At 49.4% G+C, this 21,016-nt stretch overlaps 1 protein-coding gene across 1 annotated transcript in view; it reads left to right on the plus strand.

Moving 5' to 3' along the window:
- Positions 1-21,016, plus strand: part of RPH3A (rabphilin 3A) — a 71,969-nt gene extending 50,953 nt beyond the window's left edge. The window contains 9 exon segments of the mRNA XM_042780608.1: positions 2,093-2,172; positions 3,346-3,420; positions 5,020-5,129; positions 8,073-8,199; positions 10,582-10,638; positions 11,450-11,604; positions 14,232-14,313; positions 18,853-18,949; positions 20,886-21,016. Coding sequence (XP_042636542.1) covers positions 2,093-2,172; positions 3,346-3,420; positions 5,020-5,129; positions 8,073-8,199; positions 10,582-10,638; positions 11,450-11,604; positions 14,232-14,313; positions 18,853-18,949; positions 20,886-21,016 — 914 coding nt within the window.

Consider the following 21,016-nt stretch of genomic DNA (forward strand, 5'->3'; position numbering starts at 1 on the left):
GAGGTGGTATCACTATGGAAGTAGATTGCCCAGTCTTCCTCCCAAGGAGTGGCTGGTAGGTTTGAACCACCAGCCTTCTGGTTAGCAGTCAAAATGTCTTAGGCACTACACCACCAGAATAGGTTGCTATTTATTTTATTGTGGTAAAACACACATACCATAAAATTGCCGTTTTTACCACAGGAAAGTGTACAGTTCAGTGGCACTGTACACTCTCAGTGCCCAGGTTGGCACTTCTTCAGGTTAAATACAGAATTACCACAGGACCCAGCAAGTACACTCTGAGGATACGTATCATAATAGCTTCCAAACACTTTTCAATTATGTCTTCAGAAAATAACCTGTAACCATGATTTTTAATTTGCTGGACATCTGTCTCCTCTTGCACCCATCCATTCAGTGACTTGGTTACTGTCCACCCTGTGACTCTCCCACAGACACCCCAAGTGCCATTATCCAGGGAATCAGCTGCCATGTCTGCCACACATATATATGTACACACAACTCACACACATATATGCACACACATACATACACATGCTTACATGTGCATATGCATGTGCATGCACACACACATATTCACACTTACCTGTGGACATTCACATCGCCTATGCCCATGCATACAGGCACATAAACACATGCATGCACACAAGCACACGCATAAACATAAATGCACATACATACTTGTACATGCATGTGCACACTGACTCACACATGTACACACTCACATGTGTGCGCACAAGCACACATACAAGTACATGCATGCACACACAGAGACAGCACACACACCAGTAGACTTCTCCCATGTGTGCCTGGGAGCAGCAGGGAAGAGCTGGGGCAGCCTTTGTGAGCTGGAGGCGGGCACGGATGGGCACGTGCATGCAATATGTGTTACTAGGGCTGGGGTGGGGTCTCCAAGAGCTCCCAGTAAAGTGGAGAGACTGGACCTGCACAGAAGAAACGGACCAAAGGCCAATGGCATAGCCTTGACCCCTTGTACCACCTCTCCTCATTGTAGAGTGGGAAGCACATACCACCTCCCACGTGGGGCTGAGGGGGGCGCTTTGTAAACTGGAGCTTCTGAAGATTATGCAGTGCCAAGCACACACCAAGAATTACTGTTCTGTGACAGGGACAGCAGGGGCGATGACAGTCACCACCTACTAAGCACTTATGTTGTACGGGGCATTTCCAGGTGTGTAATGTGCGTTTGCTCCTTTCATCTCCACAACAACCCTGAGAATAGCTGCTCTGACCGTTCCTGCTTTACAGACACAGAGGCCCAGGTTCCAAGCTCCCACATCAGAGAGTGGAGGGGCTGACAGCCACACACTCCTCTGTAGTTGGGAGGCAGGTCTGGGGAAAGGTCTAGCCCCGCCCCTCTGTCCCCAGGCTCTCCCAGGGGTTAGGGATCTGAAGTCTCAGGGGAAAGGCATGGGATCCACCCCGGCCTTGTCAGCCCCAGGCCTTTCGGCTCTAGAATGCTCTGTGCCCAGCCCTCCTCTCCGCTGTTCCTCATGCTGATCCTCCCCCCGGGAGCTCTGGTGGCGTGGTGGCTGACTGCTAACCAGAAGGCTGGCAGTTCAAACCCACCAGCCACTCCTCAGAAGGATTTGATCCTCCCCCTGGACCACCGGCCATGGTTCCTTCCACCTGCCTTCCATGCCCCTTTACCTACCCACCAAGCAGAGATGACCCCTCCCATCCTCACGCCTGTCCCTGTTACTAGCTTATCACAGTGATTCATTGCAAGCCTGTCTCCTCACTCACTTGTTTCTATATTTGAAAGGTGTTTGTTTAACACCTACTAGGCATCTGGAGTCCCCGGGTGGTACAGTTAACACCCCGCTCTCATGGTGCTGTCACTCTGACAGGACAGGGTGTCATTAACAGCCAATTGCATGGCTAAGTGACCACTGATGTGCAGGTGGCTCCAGAGAAGAAGAGGTCGATCAGGGTGGGGGTCCCGAGTCTCCATCCTCTGAGGCTCCGTGCCTACCTAGCCCAGGCTGGGCACAGAGGAAGCGCTCTGCAAATGCTTGTTGAATGACTGAACAGACATCCTCTGGTTTCTGGTCTCTGCCTGCTGCAGCCACCCTGGGCGCCCTGGAGTTCAGCCTTCTCTATGACCAGGACAACAGCTCCCTACACTGTACCATCATCAAGGCCAAGGTGGGTGCGGGCCATGCTAGGGACCACTCAGGCTAGTCTGATAATTCCAGGAGATGTGGGGAGGGGGCTCACCAGGCCTGCCTCGTGCCATGGCCGGGTCCATCTGTAACAGTGACGGTGATGAGAAGAAGACAAGAACTGGCCACAGCATCTTCCTTTGGGGGAGGACTTCCACTGGGGACCATCCCAGAGGATTTCACTTAAATCCAGCTGCCTCCCAGGGGCTGAAGCACCAGGCTTCCAGGGCAGAGCCAGGATCTACCCAGGAGGGGACTGTGGAGGTGTTGCCAGGGGGGTAATGACAACCTGACTTGACAGCAGACATGGCTACGAATGGCCCTTATCCCGTGCATACACACTCACATGCGTGTCCACACACTCACACGTGCATGCACACATGCGCACATCCCAGTGCCTGCCTGGCTTTTCCTACTGACGTGGCAGTCTGGCTGGAGTGGTAGCCAAGCTGGGGGCCTGTTGGTGCAGGCACCAGGAAGACCACAAGGGGCTCCTGAGGGGGCAGGGAAGGCATACGAGGGGGCGGGTACATCTCCTTTCAGGCTTCAGTGAGCCAATCAGCCCCAGACCCTAAGAAGCTGGCTGAAGGCAGTAACTGACCCGGGTCCCCCTGCTAAAAGTCTGGTCCACATTGCAGAATAAGCATGAACTCAGGAACCAGCCTCCCTGGGTTCTCCCTGTCACTTCCCAGATGAGTGATATGAGGGATGTTACTTCACCCCGCTATGCCTCGGTGTGCCCAGCCCCACCTTCTCCCCCCTCCCTGCTATTTGGAGACCTCTCTAGCAGTAACAGTTGAGTTTCAGTGGTACGCTTACCACATGCTGGACACGGTGCAAAGCACTCTATAGGGGGTATCAGAGCTAAATCTCAACATCCCTTGAGGTAGGTGCTGTTCTCATCCCATTGGACAGATGAGTAAACTGAGGCTCAGAGAGGTTAAGAGCTACCCAAGGTCACACAGCCAGAAAGTGGCAAGGCCGGGCTTTGAACCCTGTCTGCCTGACTTTAGGGCTCTTTCCATAATTCTGGTCTTCCTCCTCTCTGCTTGGAAGAGGAGGCCCACAGGGCACCATTGGGGGGGATAGGTGCCAGGGCCTGTGGCTGTTGCCTTTGACAGCTGATGCCGTCTACCATGGCTTCCTTCTTTTGCAGGGACTGAAGCCCATGGACTCCAATGGCTTGGCTGATCCCTATGTTAAGCTGCATCTCCTGCCAGGAGCCAGCAAGGTACCATATGGCCCACGCCTCTCTGCAAGCTGGGCACACAGGCCTTGGCAGGGGCCCAAGGTTCTCAGCTCAGAGCCTAAAATAGCCCTGTGTGCAGCAAAGCCCTTATAAGGGGGAAGAGGTGGTCCGGGATTCACTCTTGCTCAAGGGCCAGGGTCTGCCCCCTTCTGCAACTCAGAAACCTGAGAGAAACGGGTGCCCTGACAGGCCCCTCACCTGCTCAGCTACCTTCAGTGGCTCCCAGTATTGCATATGGTCTACCCTCCCCCGCCCACCCCACCCAGGTCCATCCATGCCCCAGCCAGACCCTCTCATCTCTCCATCGAAATGAACAACTTTCTCCAGATTTAGGTCTGAGCACTTTAGAGGATGTGCTCCTGCTGCGGCCCCTCCCCCTCCAGCTCCCCTGATGGTCTTCCCTGTGCCTGAGGGAGGGGCCGTGGGATGTGCTTCCCTCTCTTTGGACTGGTGCAGCCACTGCACGTGGCTGGAAATGGAGTGGCTGGAAATGGAAGCGTGCCCTCTTAGTTTGTTTTGTTTGTTTGTTTTTGCTTTGTTGTGTTAATTTGAATAAACTCTTCCCAAAACCCATTGCTATCAACTTGATTGCAACTCACACTACCCCTAGAAGACAGAGTGGAATTACCCCATAGGGTTTCCAAGGCTGTAATCTTTATGAAAACAGACTGCCACTTCTTTCTCCCATGGAGTGGCTGGTGCACTTAACCACTGTGCCGCCAGGGCTCCCGCGTTCATTTGACATGCGTGTCCTAAAAGCAAAGGTGACAGAGCACATGTTGGGGAAATGCCTGCTAAAAATATCTGCAGGCATCCAATGTGCCGTAAAACAAGACGGATGAGCACACACATGCACACATGCACTCGCTCTCGCTCTCGCTCTCTCTTTCCCTCTCTCTCTCTCTCTCTCCCCCTTTCTCCTCTCTCCCCCTCACTGTTTCTTTGTGTGGATCAAAGACACACCTGCACCTGGCCAAATTATCAGCTGTTTGGTCACCCCTGCTTCTGACTCTCCCCTCTGCCCCCTCCTGAGCCCAGACCTGCTTGGCCAAAGAATCAGGTGTGAGTTATTTGTGTTAATGTAAACCAAACTCATCAGCAGACCGTCCATTCTGGGTATAGCTGCATTTCCAGCCTTCTCTCTTAGAATAAAATGAAAAACTTTGTCCCATTTAAGGAATTTCAAGCGTTGGAGGGTGATATTTGGAGGAACAATGTCCCCCTAATGCCCCAGAAATTGAACCTTCACTGCCTACGAATGAGTGACTCTCAAGGACTTTAATATTTTTTCTGGAAAGAAGCTATCTTTGATTTCTTATCTTAATTGTAGGTTCAAGGAGGTGGACCAGAGAGTGGAGGGATTGGGGGAGAGGGTCAGGGTGAGGCATTAATCTATTTGTCTATACCCTTAGCCCTGGTGGTCACCCCCTCTCTGAGAAAATGCATTTGGATGAACTGAGCCCTCAGACACTCCAGGGGGGGAAGGCGTCACTCACCCCAAATCAGCCCAAAAGATGAGCTCCAGGGCTGGCTCCCCACTGAGGCAGTGTCTGTCTGTCTGTCCTTCTCTCTGGGCTGTAGTCCAACAAGCTTCGGACAAAAACCCTACGGAACACAAGGAACCCTATCTGGAATGAGACTCTTGTCTATCACGGCATCACGGACGAGGACATGCAGAGGAAGACCCTCAGGTACCACCAGGGGATGGGTGTGGAGGGAGGCAAGAGGAGGCTGAGGCCGGAGGAACTGAGGCAGGGGCAGCCCCAGGGTCCCTCCTTCAAAAGGTCCCTGCCTCACTGTCTGTTTCCTTTTCCCTTCTACAAAAACAGTCCATGTTTCTGGTAGAAACTTTGGAAAATACAGATAAGTGGAATGGTTAACTGTTAACATCTTGATTGTAGACATCTGTATGTGTGTGTATATGTATGCACATATATGTGTATGTACATAGATAATTGTTTTAAACTTGAGTGTTTACAAAAACGGAATATCTTATTTAGTAACCTACCTGCCTCATTTAACAATGTGTTGATACCACTTCATTTTCTTCAACAATGTTGTATTAAACTGCATTTTAAATTATACATGTAATAATGAACATACTCTTATTGTAAAAATTGACAGAAGAAGCTAAGCTCCTTTAAGTGTGTACCCTTCTCCCAGCCTGGGTCTCCTTTCTCCTTCTATGAATGTATGTGTGTGTATATATGTGCACATCCTAACAGGACATGTATATGTACATGCAAACATATATATATATATATATATATATATATATATATACACACACACACACATGCATCTATATATCTGTACACATATCTCTACAGATATCACACACTTACTCACTCACTGCCATTGAGGCGGATCAACTCATAGCGACCCCTCCTTGGGTTTCTGAGACAGTATCACTATGGAAGTAGATTGCCCCATCTTCCTTCCGAGGAGTGGCTGGTGGGTTTGAACCACCAGCCTTCTTAGCAGTCAAATGCCACCAGATCTATGTATTTATATATGTATTATTTAAAACAGAGATAGTATTATGCTGTATATACCTCGAACTTGATTTTTTTTTTTTCATGACAATATATCTTGCAGTTATAGCCATGAGAAGGCATTTAGACCTATCTATGTTTTAACTGGGAACGCTGGTGGCATAGTGCCTAAGGCATTTGACTGCTAACCAGAAGGCTGGCAGTTCAAACCCACCAGCCACTCCCCAGAAGGAAAATTGGGCAATCTACTTCCATAGTGATACCACCTTGGAAACCCAAAGAGGGGTCACTATGAGTCGGATCTGACTCGATGGCAGTGCGTTGTGTTGTATTTTAAGTTTTAACTGCTTCAGAATATTCCACAGAATGGATTGATCACAGCTTTTTTTAAATATTAGAAATATACAGAAAAGTACAGAATATACTATAACAAACATCCATGAATCCAATATTCAGTATTTAAAAAAAAACAATTGTTGTGATTTGGGTGAAAGTTTACAGAGCAAATTCATTTTCCATACAGCAGTTCATACACACTTTGTCTCATGACATTGACTACAACTTCCCACTATGTAACAGCTCTCTTCCCACTTCTTCCCTCTGGTTACCTCTTCCCTGTGTCCTTCCCTCCCGTGCACTCCCGGCCCCTGAGCTACCAATACTCAGTCTTAGAAAACCTGATTATCTTGCTGTGTTTGTCCTGCAAATGCAAGCCGAAGCTGCCAGCCCCGTGTTCCTTCCCTCGCCCAGGTGCTACCAGCCTGAATTCTGTGCTTGTCACTCCTGAACTTGTTTTATACTCCAGCGACATAATTATGTAGCTCTAAAAAAAAAATGATATTGTTTTGCATGTTTTTAAATTTTACGTAGCTGTTTACCAGTTTACCTAGTCAGTTCCCTACTGATGGAGATGCAGAGTGTTTGCAACTTTTTGTCTGTTACCCCAACGTTGCAGCAAGTAGCCTTCACACTTCCTGGTGTTCACAGGAGTATTTCCTTCAGAAGGAAATAGCTCTGGATCATAGAATATGTGGGTCGCTTTGTTTTATTTTGTTTTTCAATTTCTACAAGACACGCAAACTGCTTTTCAAATTGACTATTCCAAGCACATCATTCCCACCAGCTACAATAGCATTTTAAGTAAAAAAAAAAAAAAATTGTTTCAGTGAATCATCCATTTAGAAAAGTGCACATGCCGCAAGTGGTATGTATATGTTGAATGATGGAATTCCATGTAATAAAAAGAACACATTACTCTATATCTGGATGAATCTTGCAGACATAATGTGGACCCGAAGTAGCCAGTCATGAAACAGTACATACTGTGTGCTTCCATCAGTAGGAAGGTCAGAAACAGGACAAATGGATCTGTAGGGCTGGAGGTCAGGGCGGTGATGATCTTTAACAGAACTAATGACTAGGAGGGATGGTTAGGGGTCTCTGGGGGCTGGAATGATCTCTCTTGATCTGAGGGGTGCTCCTGTAAGTGTGAATACGGAAAAAAGTCATACAGCCATGAGCTTAAGATGTGTACACTATACCACACGCGACTTACCCTGCAGTAAATAAAGCAGTAAAGGGTACCTATCCCACTGCCATCAAGTCAATTCCAGCTCATAGCAACCCCATTGGGTTTCCAAGGTGGTAAATCTTTACAGAAGTAGATTGCCAGTCTTCCTTCTGTGGAGTAGCCGATGGGTTTGAACCACCAACCTTCTGGTTAGCAGTCAGATGCCTTATGCACTGCACCACTAGAGCTCCTTAAAAGCTACCTAGCCCCACAAAAAACAAACAAAACCCATTGCCATCAAGTCAATTGTGACTCGCAGCAACCCTAGAGGACAGAGTAGAACTGCTCCATAGGGTTTCCAAGCCTATAATCTTTATGGAAGCAGACGACCACATCTTTCTCCTTCAGAGTGGCTGGTGGGCTTGAACTGCTGACCTTTCGCTTAACAGCCAGCACTTAACCACTGCACCAGCAGGGCTCCTTCCTGCACTGCTCCAGTGCTCAATAAACAGGAAACCGTGTTATTCCCAAGCACAGCATACCTCCCCAGCAGCACCGCCACGGTCCTCGGCACACAGGAAGAGCTCTGTGCGTGCTTCTCTTTCTCCCACCCCTTCTGTTGACCCCAGGATCTCTGTCTGTGACGAGGACAAGTTCGGCCACAATGAGTTTATCGGTGAGACCAGATTCTCACTCAAGAAGCTGAAGCCCAACCAGAGGAAGAACTTCAACATCTGCCTGGAGCGGGTCATCCCAGTGAGTGCCTTTGCCCCTTGACTCTTGCAGGGTGAGGAGTTGGGGGGTGCCTTCCTCTGCATCTGCACAAGGGACATAGATCCACAGGGTGTCTGACAGCACAGGGTGAAGGTTCCAGGCCACGGCAACCACGGTTGCCTCCTGGCTCTGCCTTTGACCCTCCTTGTGCTTACATCACCTCTCCAAATGTCAAGATCCTGTTGGTGAAACTGGGAAGGGCACTGTGGCCAACCTGGGTTCAAAGCCCCATTCAGAGCCCTTGCCAGGGGAATGAATGGCTGTAAGCCTCAGTATTCTTATCTGTAAATGAGCATTGTTGCATTGCCTGCCTCATAGGAGGCTTGTGGGGAATTAAATACATAATCAGAACAGAACCTGGAGAATAATAGACACCTGTGAGCTGCTAAGTGGTGGTGTTATGGGAACAATACCCACCTGCTAGATCCTCTAGCAGACAGACAGACCGAAGGCAATTCACCCTCCCCTCACTAGTCAACATGGTCAGGTTCCAAAGAGCAGGTCATTATGTGAAAATCGGCGTTATGCAGAAATGGAGGGTGATCGTATCAGATTACAAAATGAAGGATGACTGCTATCTTACATAATTGCCAAGTGATATCATTACGTAACTGTCAAGCCAACTGATTCATGGCCCGGACAAGCTGACACATAACCTTAACCGTCACAGGCAGCGTTACTCTCCCCTCGCTCCTTGGCATTCATTATTGCCAGCTGTACGTCATTAATGTGCAAAATCTTTGGATAATAGATTTTTTAATCTTGTCATAAATGCAAAGTGTCAGATAACGAGATAGTGAGTGAGGAGTAAGTGTGTAGGGTAATACTAAAGAGCATGGATTGTGCAGCCAGAATGCCTGGGTTTGAATCCTAGCTCTGCCACTTACTGTATTACCTGAGGAAAATTACTGACACTCTCTGGGCCTCAGTTTTCTCAGCTGTACGATGGGGATAAGTGTGATAAATGTAAGAATTAAGTGTGATAATGCATGTAAAGCATTAGAACCGTTGTTATTGTTGTCATCATTACTAGATGTAGTTCTCACCCTTTGTGAAAGAGCATGGACCAGGCTGAGGTTCAGAATCGCCTGTGGATTTTAAAACCAGAGCTTTGCAAACTAAGATTTGTGGAGCTCTTCCTTGGAGATTCTGACTTATGGAGGAGAATGAGACCCTAAAAGAGGTATTTTTGAGATCACCCAATCTGTGCTTGCTTTACAAATGGGACAGATTTGTCCCTGAATGGGGAGGAGCTGCCCAAGGTCACACACTAGGCAGTGGCTGTGCTGGACCCCAGCCCTCCTGCAGTACCCCTTTCCTGCATCCCTGCTCCCCTGGGCCCAGGGCCAGCTCCCCACAGGGATGCCTTGGGAGATCCTGAAGGGGAAACCTGCCACACCCTGCCACCAGATGACCGGCGCAAGGATGGCATATCCGTGTGTCACGCCATGTTCCCATAGTGCAGGCAGGGGAACAGGTCACAATGAGGAAAACTGCAAGTACGCATTCACACCAAATGCCAGGCTCCAAATAGATCATTACAGAAAACCCTGGGCGCAAACACTTCCTAGGGGCTTTGCCTGCTAACAGTTGGCTCTCCAGGCTTCTATTCCTCTCTTCACTCAATGAGCAAGGTTTCTCAGGCCAGGGCCCAGGCCCCCTCCCAGGCCCTCGGCTCCTGGGTCTGCCCGTCTTGCTGCAGTGGGCACAAGCTTGGGGTGGCACAGGGCAGCGAGAGGCTGCAGCTGCCACAGGACTTACTGACCTGCTGCTCTTTGCCATCCGCCTGCCCAGGCCTCTTCCGCTCTCAACCCCACTGAGGACTGGGGCCTTGTAAGCACAGTCCCCTACTCTCTGAACCTCAGTTTTCTTCTTCGGTATAACAGGCGAATGGAATTTAACCAAACGAGGTTCCCAGACCCTTAGAACCCAGCAGAAGGACCTCAGGAGCCTCGGGGCAAGAAGGCGCCTTGTGGGCAGACCCCAGCTCCCATGGCATTGGAGCCAGAGCAGATGAAATCTTATCCATTTTATCCATGGGGGTCCTCTGCCACTTACTGACTGTGTGACCGTGAGCAAGTGGCTTAACCACTCTGAGCCTCAGTGTCCTTGTCTGTACAGGGGATGGTCATAGCCTCTATATCATAAGTGGTTGTGCATTAACATGGCTAGCTAGCCCTGTGGCTTGTGTTATATACATTTTAGCTAGAAGGGAAGCAGGGACCCTAGGAGCTTGGAGAACCCACCATCAAGGTGCTGGATACTAATGAGGAGTGAGGGGCTTCTGGTCCTTCTTGTTTAGGAAGGTGAACCTATAAACAATGCTGCTTTTTTTTTTTTTTTTTTCTGTTTGCTTTTTCAAAGATGAAGCGTGCTGGGACCACTGGGTCAGCCCGAGGCATGGCGCTGTATGAGGAGGAGGTGAGTCCTGAGCGTACTGAAGGCCACAGGTGGGGTCCATACAACCTCTTGCCTTGTCTGGAAGCCCCCTTCTCTTCCTCCCTGGCCCTTCCTGCCCTTCCTGTCACAACCACCTGCCCTTGGGTTCACCAGAGAGCCGTCCTTCACCTCCAGGCTCTAGGACGTGAGACCAGTATGCACCCTCTGCACCTTGAATGAAGCCTTTGAGGTGGGGGAGGCTCTGGAGTGCACCCCTGAGTCAGCCTTGTTGACAGACTCTGCTTACAATCCCACGTCACTGGAGAGGAGGCACACCCCACCTGGAGGTGTAAGGCAGGCTCTTGGAGCTGTGTCCAGCAGGGGGTGTGGTTGGACCAAACACCCAGGCCCTCCATCCAGGCCTCTCTTGTGACCCCAGGAACTGTGCTGCTTGTGAGGAGATGGGTTGGCTCAGGGAAGTCCGAGAGCAGTGATCAGTCTAGGGCCAGGGTCAAGGCTCCGTCCTTGGTCAGAGTCAGGGTCAGTCAGTGACCAGGATCAAACTTAACCTATGATCAGTGTCAGGCTTGATCTGTGTCCAAGTCAAAGTAAAGCCGACTGTCCCCCCCCCCACCCCCCCACACACACACACACGTGCGCGCGCCTCACACTAGCCCCGTTGGTCTTCCCTGCCCTCCGCCTTCCCAGGGTCCTAAGCTCCATTTGTGCCCCCTGGAGAATGGGCTGCAGCCGCTGTCCTTGGTGCTGACCCCACTGTAGCCAGTCTGGTTCCTCCCACTCTCACCAGCCTCTTCCCTAATTAATGTCACTCATGGTCCTTGGTCCCTTACAGCAGGTGGAGCGCATCGGTGACATCGAGGAGCGAGGCAAGATCCTAGTGTCCCTTATGTACAGCACCCAGCAAGGAGGCCTCATTGTGGGCATCATACGCTGCGTCCACCTGGCCGCCATGGACGCCAATGGCTACTCAGACCCCTTCGTCAAGCTGTGAGTCAATGTATCTGAACCCCCCCTAGTGGGGGACCCAGATTCTTAGAGAGGGAAAACCAGAGAGCTTCCCCCAGATCACTGTCCACTGAGGCCCAGAGAGGGGAAGGAACCTGCCTAAGAACACACAGGAAGACAGAGGCCTGGGACTGCCAGTTAGAGTGGCATCTCCAGAGTCAGATTGCTGTATCACTTGCCCATATGGGAGGGGAGCTTTGTGCTCTGTCCCCTTCAGTGGAGGAAGGGCAGTCAACATGGTTGTGGCACCCAGGAGTCAGCTGCATGTCCCTCCAGCAGCTCAGAGCCCTGCTGCCAAAGACACAGTCTGCCTTTTCCCAGATCCAGGCTGGAAGTGCTCAGAGTCCTTAGACTTTGGGGTTAGTCCAGTAACCTCAGTCGTGGAAAATAAAAAGACTTGGTTATCTGTGTTAGCACAGATCCTCTGAGAAGAAGATGCCAGAGGGATTAAATACGCAAGAATTTTTCTGGGGAGATGGCTCTGTGAGAGGAAATACGGAAGGGGTTGAAGAGACTGGGAGAGCTGTTAGATTGCAGGGCGAATCTGACTGAGGAAAGGGAAGAGAGGGGAAGCTGGATGGAACGCCCCAGAGACGAGTTGGGCAGGGAGTCCTTGAGACAAGATTGGCTATCACACAAGCCCCTGTCTCCTAGGAGCAGGCCTGCCTTCGTACCTCTGCTGCACTCGGTCATTGGCCAGGGACATGGGCATGGCCCACACATGGCACAGAGGCCAGAACGCAGTGGCTGGGGCCCTGGACTTGGGGGTTTTGAGGTGTCTTCTCTCATAGCCACCACTCATCAACTCAGGATTGATTCAACTCTTCTCTCTGCTAGCTGCTAGCTGTGTGACTGCAAGCAAGTATTTACCCTCTCTGAGCCTCAGTTTCTTCATTTGTAAAACAGAGACAATATACATAGTTCCACTCATCTCCAAGAGTGGGCATAAGGTTCAAATGAGATATAGTATGTACAGCAGTTACGCTTGTGCCTGGGATAGAAACTGATGTACTCTCAATAAGTCTTCCTTGCCTTTGGAGAGCAAAACGTGTGTGTCCCAGATAGGATTGAGAGCCCATGCTCCTAAGTTGGAATCCCAGTTTTGAGACCAGTTGCTGGTTGATTCTGCCTTACGGCAGCCCGTGTGTGTCAGAGCAGAATTATGTCCTACAAGGTGTTCAGTAGCTGATATGTAGGAAGTAGATCACCAGGCCTTTCTTCTGACGTGCCTTTGGTGGACTCAACTTCCCAACCTTTCACTTAGCAGCCAAGTGCATTCACTATTTGCACAACAGCCAGGGAGAGTCTCTGATATTCTCTAGCTCTGTTACCTTGGGCTCTTGGTTAACCTCTCTGGGCCTCAACATCTTCATCTGTAAAATGGGGAGAATAGTGTTGTGTATTAGTTCATGTCCTCTGCAAAGCAAAGGCCAAGGCAGGATTAGACATGCAAGAGATTTCTTGGGGGAAATGCCTGTGAGGGGAAACTGGGAGCCAGCAAGAGAGGAGGCAGGTGGAGCTCAGAGGCTGTGGTACAGGTCTGACCCCAAGCAGACAAGAAGGGGAAGGAAGGAAGGTTGGGAAGGAAGCTTCGTGGATGGCAGAGCCGTTTATGGAAGTTTCAGCCAGGCATCGTGGAATCCTGCAGCACAGAGCCACCATGGAGATGCTGTGGATCTCCCAGGAGTATCCCTACTGATGCCTCAGTATCACTGGCTGGGAGCACGGGGGTGAATTCAGGGCCCCGCGGCTCAGTCAGTTTCACATCCTGCACTTGGATGTGAGAGGTGCATTGTCATGGTGTCCGGTCCATAGTAAGTGCTCAATAAATGCTTGTGATTGTGATGACGAGTCATGACATCACTAACATTGCTCAGGGCAAAGGTGCTTATTAATGTGCTCTCCAGTCAGAGAGATGCCCCTCACCCCACCCCCAGCCTCTGACAATGGGAAGCAGTACTGCTCCTAAGCCCTCCTCAGCTGAAAAACAAGAGGGGTTTCCCTCCAGACTTTCTTCCGGTAAGGATTTAGTTAATAAAAGACACACATGCTGGGGGTGAGTTCAGTTTCCAAGAGCAGCTTCAGTTTTATTTCCTATATGGTCCGAGAAAGAAAAAAGCTCCTGCATGCCATGAACTCCAGCCACACACAAGTCGTTTTGCTTAAATAACGCTCCCTGTCATCCCTCTCCCATCCAGCACCTTTCCAGGACTCAGTGGCAGCCTGAGGGGCAATAGATGGTGGGCACCACCGGCCATGGCTCTCAATTTAATGCATTGAGAGGAGGTGGTTGCTGAGCACAGACTCCAGAAGCAGCAGAGCTGAGTTCAGATCCCAGGTCCATCATTTCCCAGCTGTGTGACCTGATGCACATGTCTCAACCTCTCTGGACCCTCCGTTTCCTTATCTCTCAAAGCGGTGGCCCTAGTTCTAGCACGTAGGCTTTGTGTGGAGGTTAAATACACCTACAGTGTACGTATCGGGCATCAATGATGTAGACCTACTTTCAATTTGTCTATCAGAGCGCTGGGAGGAGTCTTTGGGAGTCTTTAAGCGACATTTCTTGCTCATTAAACATCATGCAAGCAGCCTCTTTTGTCTCCTCTCAGCTGGCTGAAACCAGACATGGGAAAGAAGGCCAAACATAAGACTCAAATTAAGAAGAAAACCTTGAATCCTGAATTTAATGAGGTAAGGCTGCCCCATTCCTTGTTATATCCTGGGATGGTGCCAAGGTGTAAGGAAGACACTGACTCCCTACTAGAACATTTTAAATTATATTAGGGGAAGAAATTATCATAGATCAGCCTGATTTATCCAAAGGAGATGTAATGAGTTCTTTGTCACTGGAGGTAATCAAACCTAAACCAAATGCCCACAGATTAGGAATTCCACAGAGAAAAAGCTGTGTGGAGAGAGATTGAATTCAATTATCTCCAAGGTCTTTACCAATTCTAGTCCTCTAGCCTTTACCAAGGAGCTCTGGTGACACAGTGATTGACATTCAGCTGCTAACCAAAAGGTCAGTGGTTTGATCCCACCTGCTGCTTCACAGGAGGAAGATGAAGCAGTGTGCTTCCTTGAAGATCCCAGCCTTGGAAACCCCATGGGGCAGTTGTACCCTGTCCTGTAGAGTTGCTGTGAGTTGGAATCACGTCAGCGGCAGTGGGATTGGTTTTGATTTAGACCTTACCAGCTCTAGTAAAAAACCAAACTCACTACCATTGAGTCGGATGCGACCCATAGCGACCCCTCCTTGGGTTTCCGAGGCAATATCACTACGGAAGTAGATTGCCCAGTCTTCCTTCTGAGGAGTGGCTGGTGGGTTTGAACTGCCAGCCTTCTGGTTAGTGGTAAAATACCTTAGGCATTACACCACCAGAGGAAGAGAGGGCAATCTACTTCCAGAGTGATACCACCTCGGAAACCTAAGGAGGAGTTGCTATAAGTCAGATCCAACTTGATGGCAGTGAGTTTGGGTTGTGGTTTTTTTTGTTTGTTTGTTTGTCTTTGAGTTCTAATAAAGAGAGGCAGCAATGGCCTTGACCATCCACCCAGCCGACACTGCCCTCTCCCTCTCCCTAAGTCCCCACATCCATCCAGTACATCAAGTTCTGCTGGAGCTACTGTGTAGATACCTGTTGACCATGCTCCTCCCTCTGTGTTCTCACAGTCACTACGATGGTTCAGTCCCTGGTATTTTATGCTTGGACCATTGCAGTAGACACCTGACTTGCTTCCCTGTGTTTAGTACACCCTCCATATAAGAGTGAGTTTTCTAAAACACAAACCTGAATTTGTCTCGCCTTTTGCTAAATAACCCAACCATGGCTCCCTAACTTCTTAGCCTGACAGTCAAGCCCTTTCTAACTCACCTCCCACCCACAGCCATCTCAGACACCCCATGCTCACATCATTCTAAACTCCACGCAGGTCTCTGGTATACCTCTCAGCCTTTGCACATGGCCTCTTGTCCTGGACGTCCCTCCTTTTCCTCTCTGGCAAACTCCTAGTCACCCTGAAGACCCACCTTTAAGTGTCACCTCCTATAGCTAGTTCTAGCCCATTCTTTGTGCCTCTTTCATCTGGTGCTGTCCCTCTGGACTTCTCATCCATTGGCAACAAGTCAGATAGTGGGAGTCCATCAATATCTGTTGAATTAACAGGACTGAATGGAAGAAAGAGTGGAAAGACATATGAGTTCTGATCTAAACCACTATCACCCGTCTGTCAGTTTGTTGGACTGCGGTGGCTTGGGTGTTGCTGTGAGGCTGGAAGCTATGCCATTGGTGTTTCAAATACCAGCTGGGTCACCCACGGTGGTTTCAGTGGAGCCTGCTGACTGAGACAAACTGGGAGGAAAGGCCTGGTGAGGTACCTTCTAAAACGGAGCCACTGAGTAAGTGCCCTCCTAGAGCAGTCAACCATGGAGATCAGAAGGTCAGCATTCACACAGGGAGTCAGCTCAGGGGGCAGGAGCGCATAGGAAAGAAGGACACCGGGAAAAGGTGACCACACGGAGGAAGTGGGAAGACAGCTGTTACGTCACGGGGATTGCAGTCAATGGCATGAAGCAAAATGTGTATGAACAGTTGAAAGGAAAATGAATTTGCTCTGTAAACTGACTCAAATCATAATTAAAAAAAAAAAAAAAAGGAAAGAAAAGAAGTCTGCTTATGGGAAAGTCACCCAGCAAAAGTCCTACAGTTAATTCAAACAGCAACAACAGTGCCTAATAGAGAATGGTAGTTTGATGCTAAAAAAAAAAAAAAAAAAAAAAAAAAAAACCACCATATTTTTTTCACAAATATGTTTTAAATAATAAAATGTCTCCTGGGTTAAATTGGAAACAAACAAACAAAAGAAAAATGAGCCAATGAAAACCTACAGGTGACAACATTGTCTGATACGGGCTACAGTCTTGGAGGTGGCCCAGGACCGCGGCATTTCACTCTGGTGGATGTGAGGTCACCTTGAGTTGAAGTTGACCTATGGCAGCTAACACCACCACCTCTAGCAGTCACACGTGTGGAGAATGGAGTGTGTCAACAGACAGAGCCTGGAGAAGCTGCCCCACCAGTTAGCCCAGCCTGTTCCCTAGAAGCCAGTTCCTGCTGCCCTGCCCTGCCCCCTTCTGGAGTCTGAACAAATCACAAAATAATAAATCAATCCAAAGGACCCAGACATATAATGATGGTAACTTGTTAGCAAATAAGGAAAATATAAGCCAAGGCCAGACCCCATGCTGCATACCACACTGGCACAAAAATGTCTTTAACTGTTGGTTGCCAGTTGGTGAGTGTGTGGGGACACACACACGCTACTGGGGGAGAGTAGAATGCACTGAACAGACCTGTGTCAGGATATGTCAAAAGCCTCATCACTTTTGAAATCTCTATTTATTTCTGAAAGAGGTAGTCATTTATTTCAAAATTTAAGAAGTACAAATATGGGTGTCTAGTCCAAAATCCTCCACCCTGCTATTCCAGCTCCCAGCCAACTTCTCCTCTTCTTCTAAGAGCAACATTATCCATGTCTGGGGCTGACACGTACACAAAGCAAATGTGGAGCCATGGGGGGGGAGGTATGTAGATGGTTAACATACTTGGCTGCTGACCGAAAGGTTAGAGGTTCAAGTCTACCCAGAGGCATGCTGGAAGAAGGGCCTGGTGATCAGCTTCCAAAAAATGGCCCTCAAAAGCCCTGTGGACTGGCTGACTTCACCCAGCATAACGACCTCTGAGCTCATCCATGTTATGTCTGTATGAGCCGCTATTGTGAAAAGTCAAGGAAAGAGTTTCATAAAAAATGAAATATTATTTGATGGATACTGGGGCGGGGGGCGGTGAGGGAAGATAAATCACTAACTAAAAAACCAAACCAAACAAAACTCACTGCCGTCGAGTCGGATCCGACCCATAGCAACCCCTCCTTGGGTTTCCGAGGCAGTATCTCTACGGAAGTAGATTGCCCAGTCTTCCTTCTATGGAGTGGCTGGTGGGTTTGAACCGCCAGCCTTCTGGTTAGCAGTCAAATGCTTAGGCGCTACGCCACCAGAGCTCCTAACCACTAACTAGAGGGTAGAAGAAAATATGGGAAAAGAAGGAAATTGAGAAAAAACAACCCACCCTCCGTGGGGCACAGTGCTACTCTGACACCGTGGGGTTACCGTGAGTCAGGGTCAATGTCAAGGCAACTGGTTAAAGCAAAGTATGCATTTATCCGCTTTTGCACTGTCTACAGATGGTACCACAGCCCACACCCACTTTCTCCATCTTACAGTGTTACAGACTCAGTCATTCACCTCTCAGGATTTATCGAAATAAATCCTGGTGGGTGTGCCCAATGACTTAGCTGCAAGGATGCCTTTTATAGCACCATTGATGATAGTGAAACATGGAAAACAACTTGCTTACCCAGCACTCAGGGATCAGCCATGAAATCCAGCCGTGACAGTGGTGATGCAGACAAATATTTGCTGCATGGGAAGCTGGTTTTTACCACGTTATAAGTGTTCAGTGTTGTTTTATTTTTAAAAAACATGCATCTCTGTAGGCCTGGCAGTCTGCTTCTGAAAGGTCCAGCCCTGAAACCCTCACGGATGCGGTTCTTCTCTGCACAGGTGGGGTCACCGAGGGTTGGGGCCGACTCACAGCAGCACCGCAGGGGGACACACACACCGGGAGGGCCGACAGTGCTCATCCTTGCGTAGTTGGATTACAAACTTCGGTGTTAGTTTGCACAAGGAGCATGCTTTCATGAAGCAGCGTTATGTTTAAAACTCAGATGTCTGGGGCCATAAGCAGAGATCCTGGGAGCGGTGTCAGTCTCGTGAAGGTGACCCCACCTGGCAGACTCCGTCCTCTCCCCTCCCCACACTCCTGCATCCATGCAGACAGGGAGGAACCCACTTCAGAAGCTACCAGGGTGGAAGGAGGGTCCACGGTCATCTGCCTTCCAGGGGCTTCACCAGGACCAGCTCTATTAACACAACTCCACTGGCCTTCCCCATCTTCAGATGGAGAGCCCTCCGAGAAGACGATTGCAGGCTTTGAGGGGCTTTGTTACACTGACTGTGTGTTGAAAGGGAATGGCTGGGCCTGGCGTAGAAGCTTGGAGCATAAGGCCCCCTTGCTCCCAGAATTCTTAGTTCAAGGGGCTCCTCATGGCCCCTGAACCCTTTTAGCTCAGGGTCCCTGTCACTCATGCATCTCCCTCTGTTGCTTACAGGAGTTTTTCTATGACATCAAACACAGTGACCTGGCGAAGAAGTCCCTGGACATCTCAGTCTGGGACTATGACATTGGCAAGTCCAATGACTACATTGGTGAGTGCCCCTAACTTCAGAGAAAACCACTCCTTGTCCTTGCCAGGAAGGAAGAGACTGAGCTGGGCTGCCGAGGGCTCGGGTCACTCCTTCCTCCCCCTCAGCAACCATGGTGTCCAGACGCCAAGTGCGACCCAGAGTTGTGTTGTGGGTCCAGTTGGAAATGCCTTCGTATGCAAAGGCTTTCACAGCTGAGGAGGTTCTTTGCTGAACAGATTGCCTCCAGTGGAATGCAGGCATACATCGTTTATTGCACTTGACTTGATTGTGCTTCGCAAGTACTGCATTTCTTACATAATGATGGTTTGTGGCCATCCTACATCCAGCAAGTCTCTGCACCGTTCTTCCAGTAGCAGGTGCTCAGTTCATGTGTCTGTGTCACATTTTGGTCATTCTCTTGATATTACAAACTTTTTCATCAAGCTGTTGCACACTTAATAGACTACACTATAGAGTCAACATATCTTTGATAGGCACTGGGAAACCAAAAAATATTGTAGGACTCGCTTTATTGCAATACTCACTTTATTGCAGTGGTCTGGAACCAAACCCACAATATCTCCAAGGTGTGCCTGCAATTAAATCACAGGCGAGTGGGGCTCTGGTCTCTGCAGAAGGGAGGGGGCAAAGGAGGGCTCCTGAGTCAACTTTCAAGTCTGGGTGGAGGTCTTCGTTTTCCTAGTCCTCCTCTAAATGATGAGGAAGAAGAATAAGGAAAGATAGAAGGGGGAGGGGGCTCCAGGCAGAGGCCAGAGCCTGCGCAAAGCAGTAGCAGCAGGACGGAGCAGGGCAATGAAGCTGGCCCAGCAGACAGCTGGTGAGTGTCGGGAAGCAGTGGGAGACACGTTTGAGCCAATGGGGTGGTGGTTAGGGGCATTTGTTTGTTGCTGGAAAGACAGTGCCAACTCATGACGATCTCATGCATAAAAGAACAAAACCTAACTCTAGCCCTAACCCTAGCCCTTGCCCTTGCCCTTGCCCCAGCCCCAGCCCTACCTGCACCGATGCAGTCTTCATGACTATTGGTATGTTTGACTCCATTGTTGTGCCTGTTGGATCAATCCATCTCATTGAGGGTTTTGGTTAGTGATGGTTGTTGTTGGGTGCCATTGAGTTCATGTGGACTCACAGTGACCCATGAGACTGAGTAGAACTGCCCTGAAGGAGGCTGTAATCCTCACAGGAGCAGATCACCAGGCTTTTTTCCCACAGAGCCACTGGGTGGGTTTGAACCTCCAACCTTTCGTTAGCATCCAAGTGCTTAACTGTTGCAGCACCAGAGCCCCTTTTCAATTGGTAAACCAAAAACCCACTGCTATGGATTCAATTCTATGAGTTGAATTGAGTCAATTGCTATGAGTCCATAGCAACCCCACAGAGTTTGCAAGGATGTCAACCTTTATGGAAGCGACTCCCTTATCATTCTCCCGCAGAGCAGCTGGTGGGTTCAAACCACAGACCTTTTGGTTAGCAGCCCAATGCCTTAACTACAGTGCCTCCAGAGTGCCTTACGTAAGCATGATGATGTGGTTCAAATCTATCAGCCCTCCATGCAAGAAAGATGGGGCAGTCTACTTCCACATAGATTTACAGCCTTGGAAACCCACTGAGAGTCACTGTAATTTGGAATCAACTTGAAGGCAGTGATTTCAATTGGTAGAAAGTCTTAAAAAACGAACAGTGAAGTTATGACTTGGTATGGCAGTAGGAGCTATTGCAGGTGAGTAGGCGGACAGGCCCACAGTATAGGAATGACAGTGACCATAGTCCTCCACAGAGAATCATTTATACTCATTTATGTGTGTCTGCATACCCCCACGTCACCAAGGGGGTCGCTGCATGGTGGCACTTTTCCCCAGCGAGACATTTGTGTCAGAGTGAGAGTCTCACACATGTGTGGTTCTGACCCCGGCCCTCTCTCCGCCTTGTCCTCCAGGTGGCTGCCAGCTGGGGGTCTCAGCCAAGGGAGAACGCTTAAAACACTGGTACGAGTGTCTGAAAAACAAGGACAAGAAAATCGAGCGCTGGCACCAACTGCAGAATGAGAACCACGTGTCGAGCGATTAG

Source organism: Orycteropus afer, unplaced genomic scaffold, assembly GCF_000298275.1.
Source record: "Orycteropus afer afer isolate SDZICR_OR568_19922 unplaced genomic scaffold, OryAfe1.0 scaffold00048, whole genome shotgun sequence".
NCBI lineage: Eukaryota > Metazoa > Chordata > Mammalia > Tubulidentata > Orycteropodidae > Orycteropus > Orycteropus afer.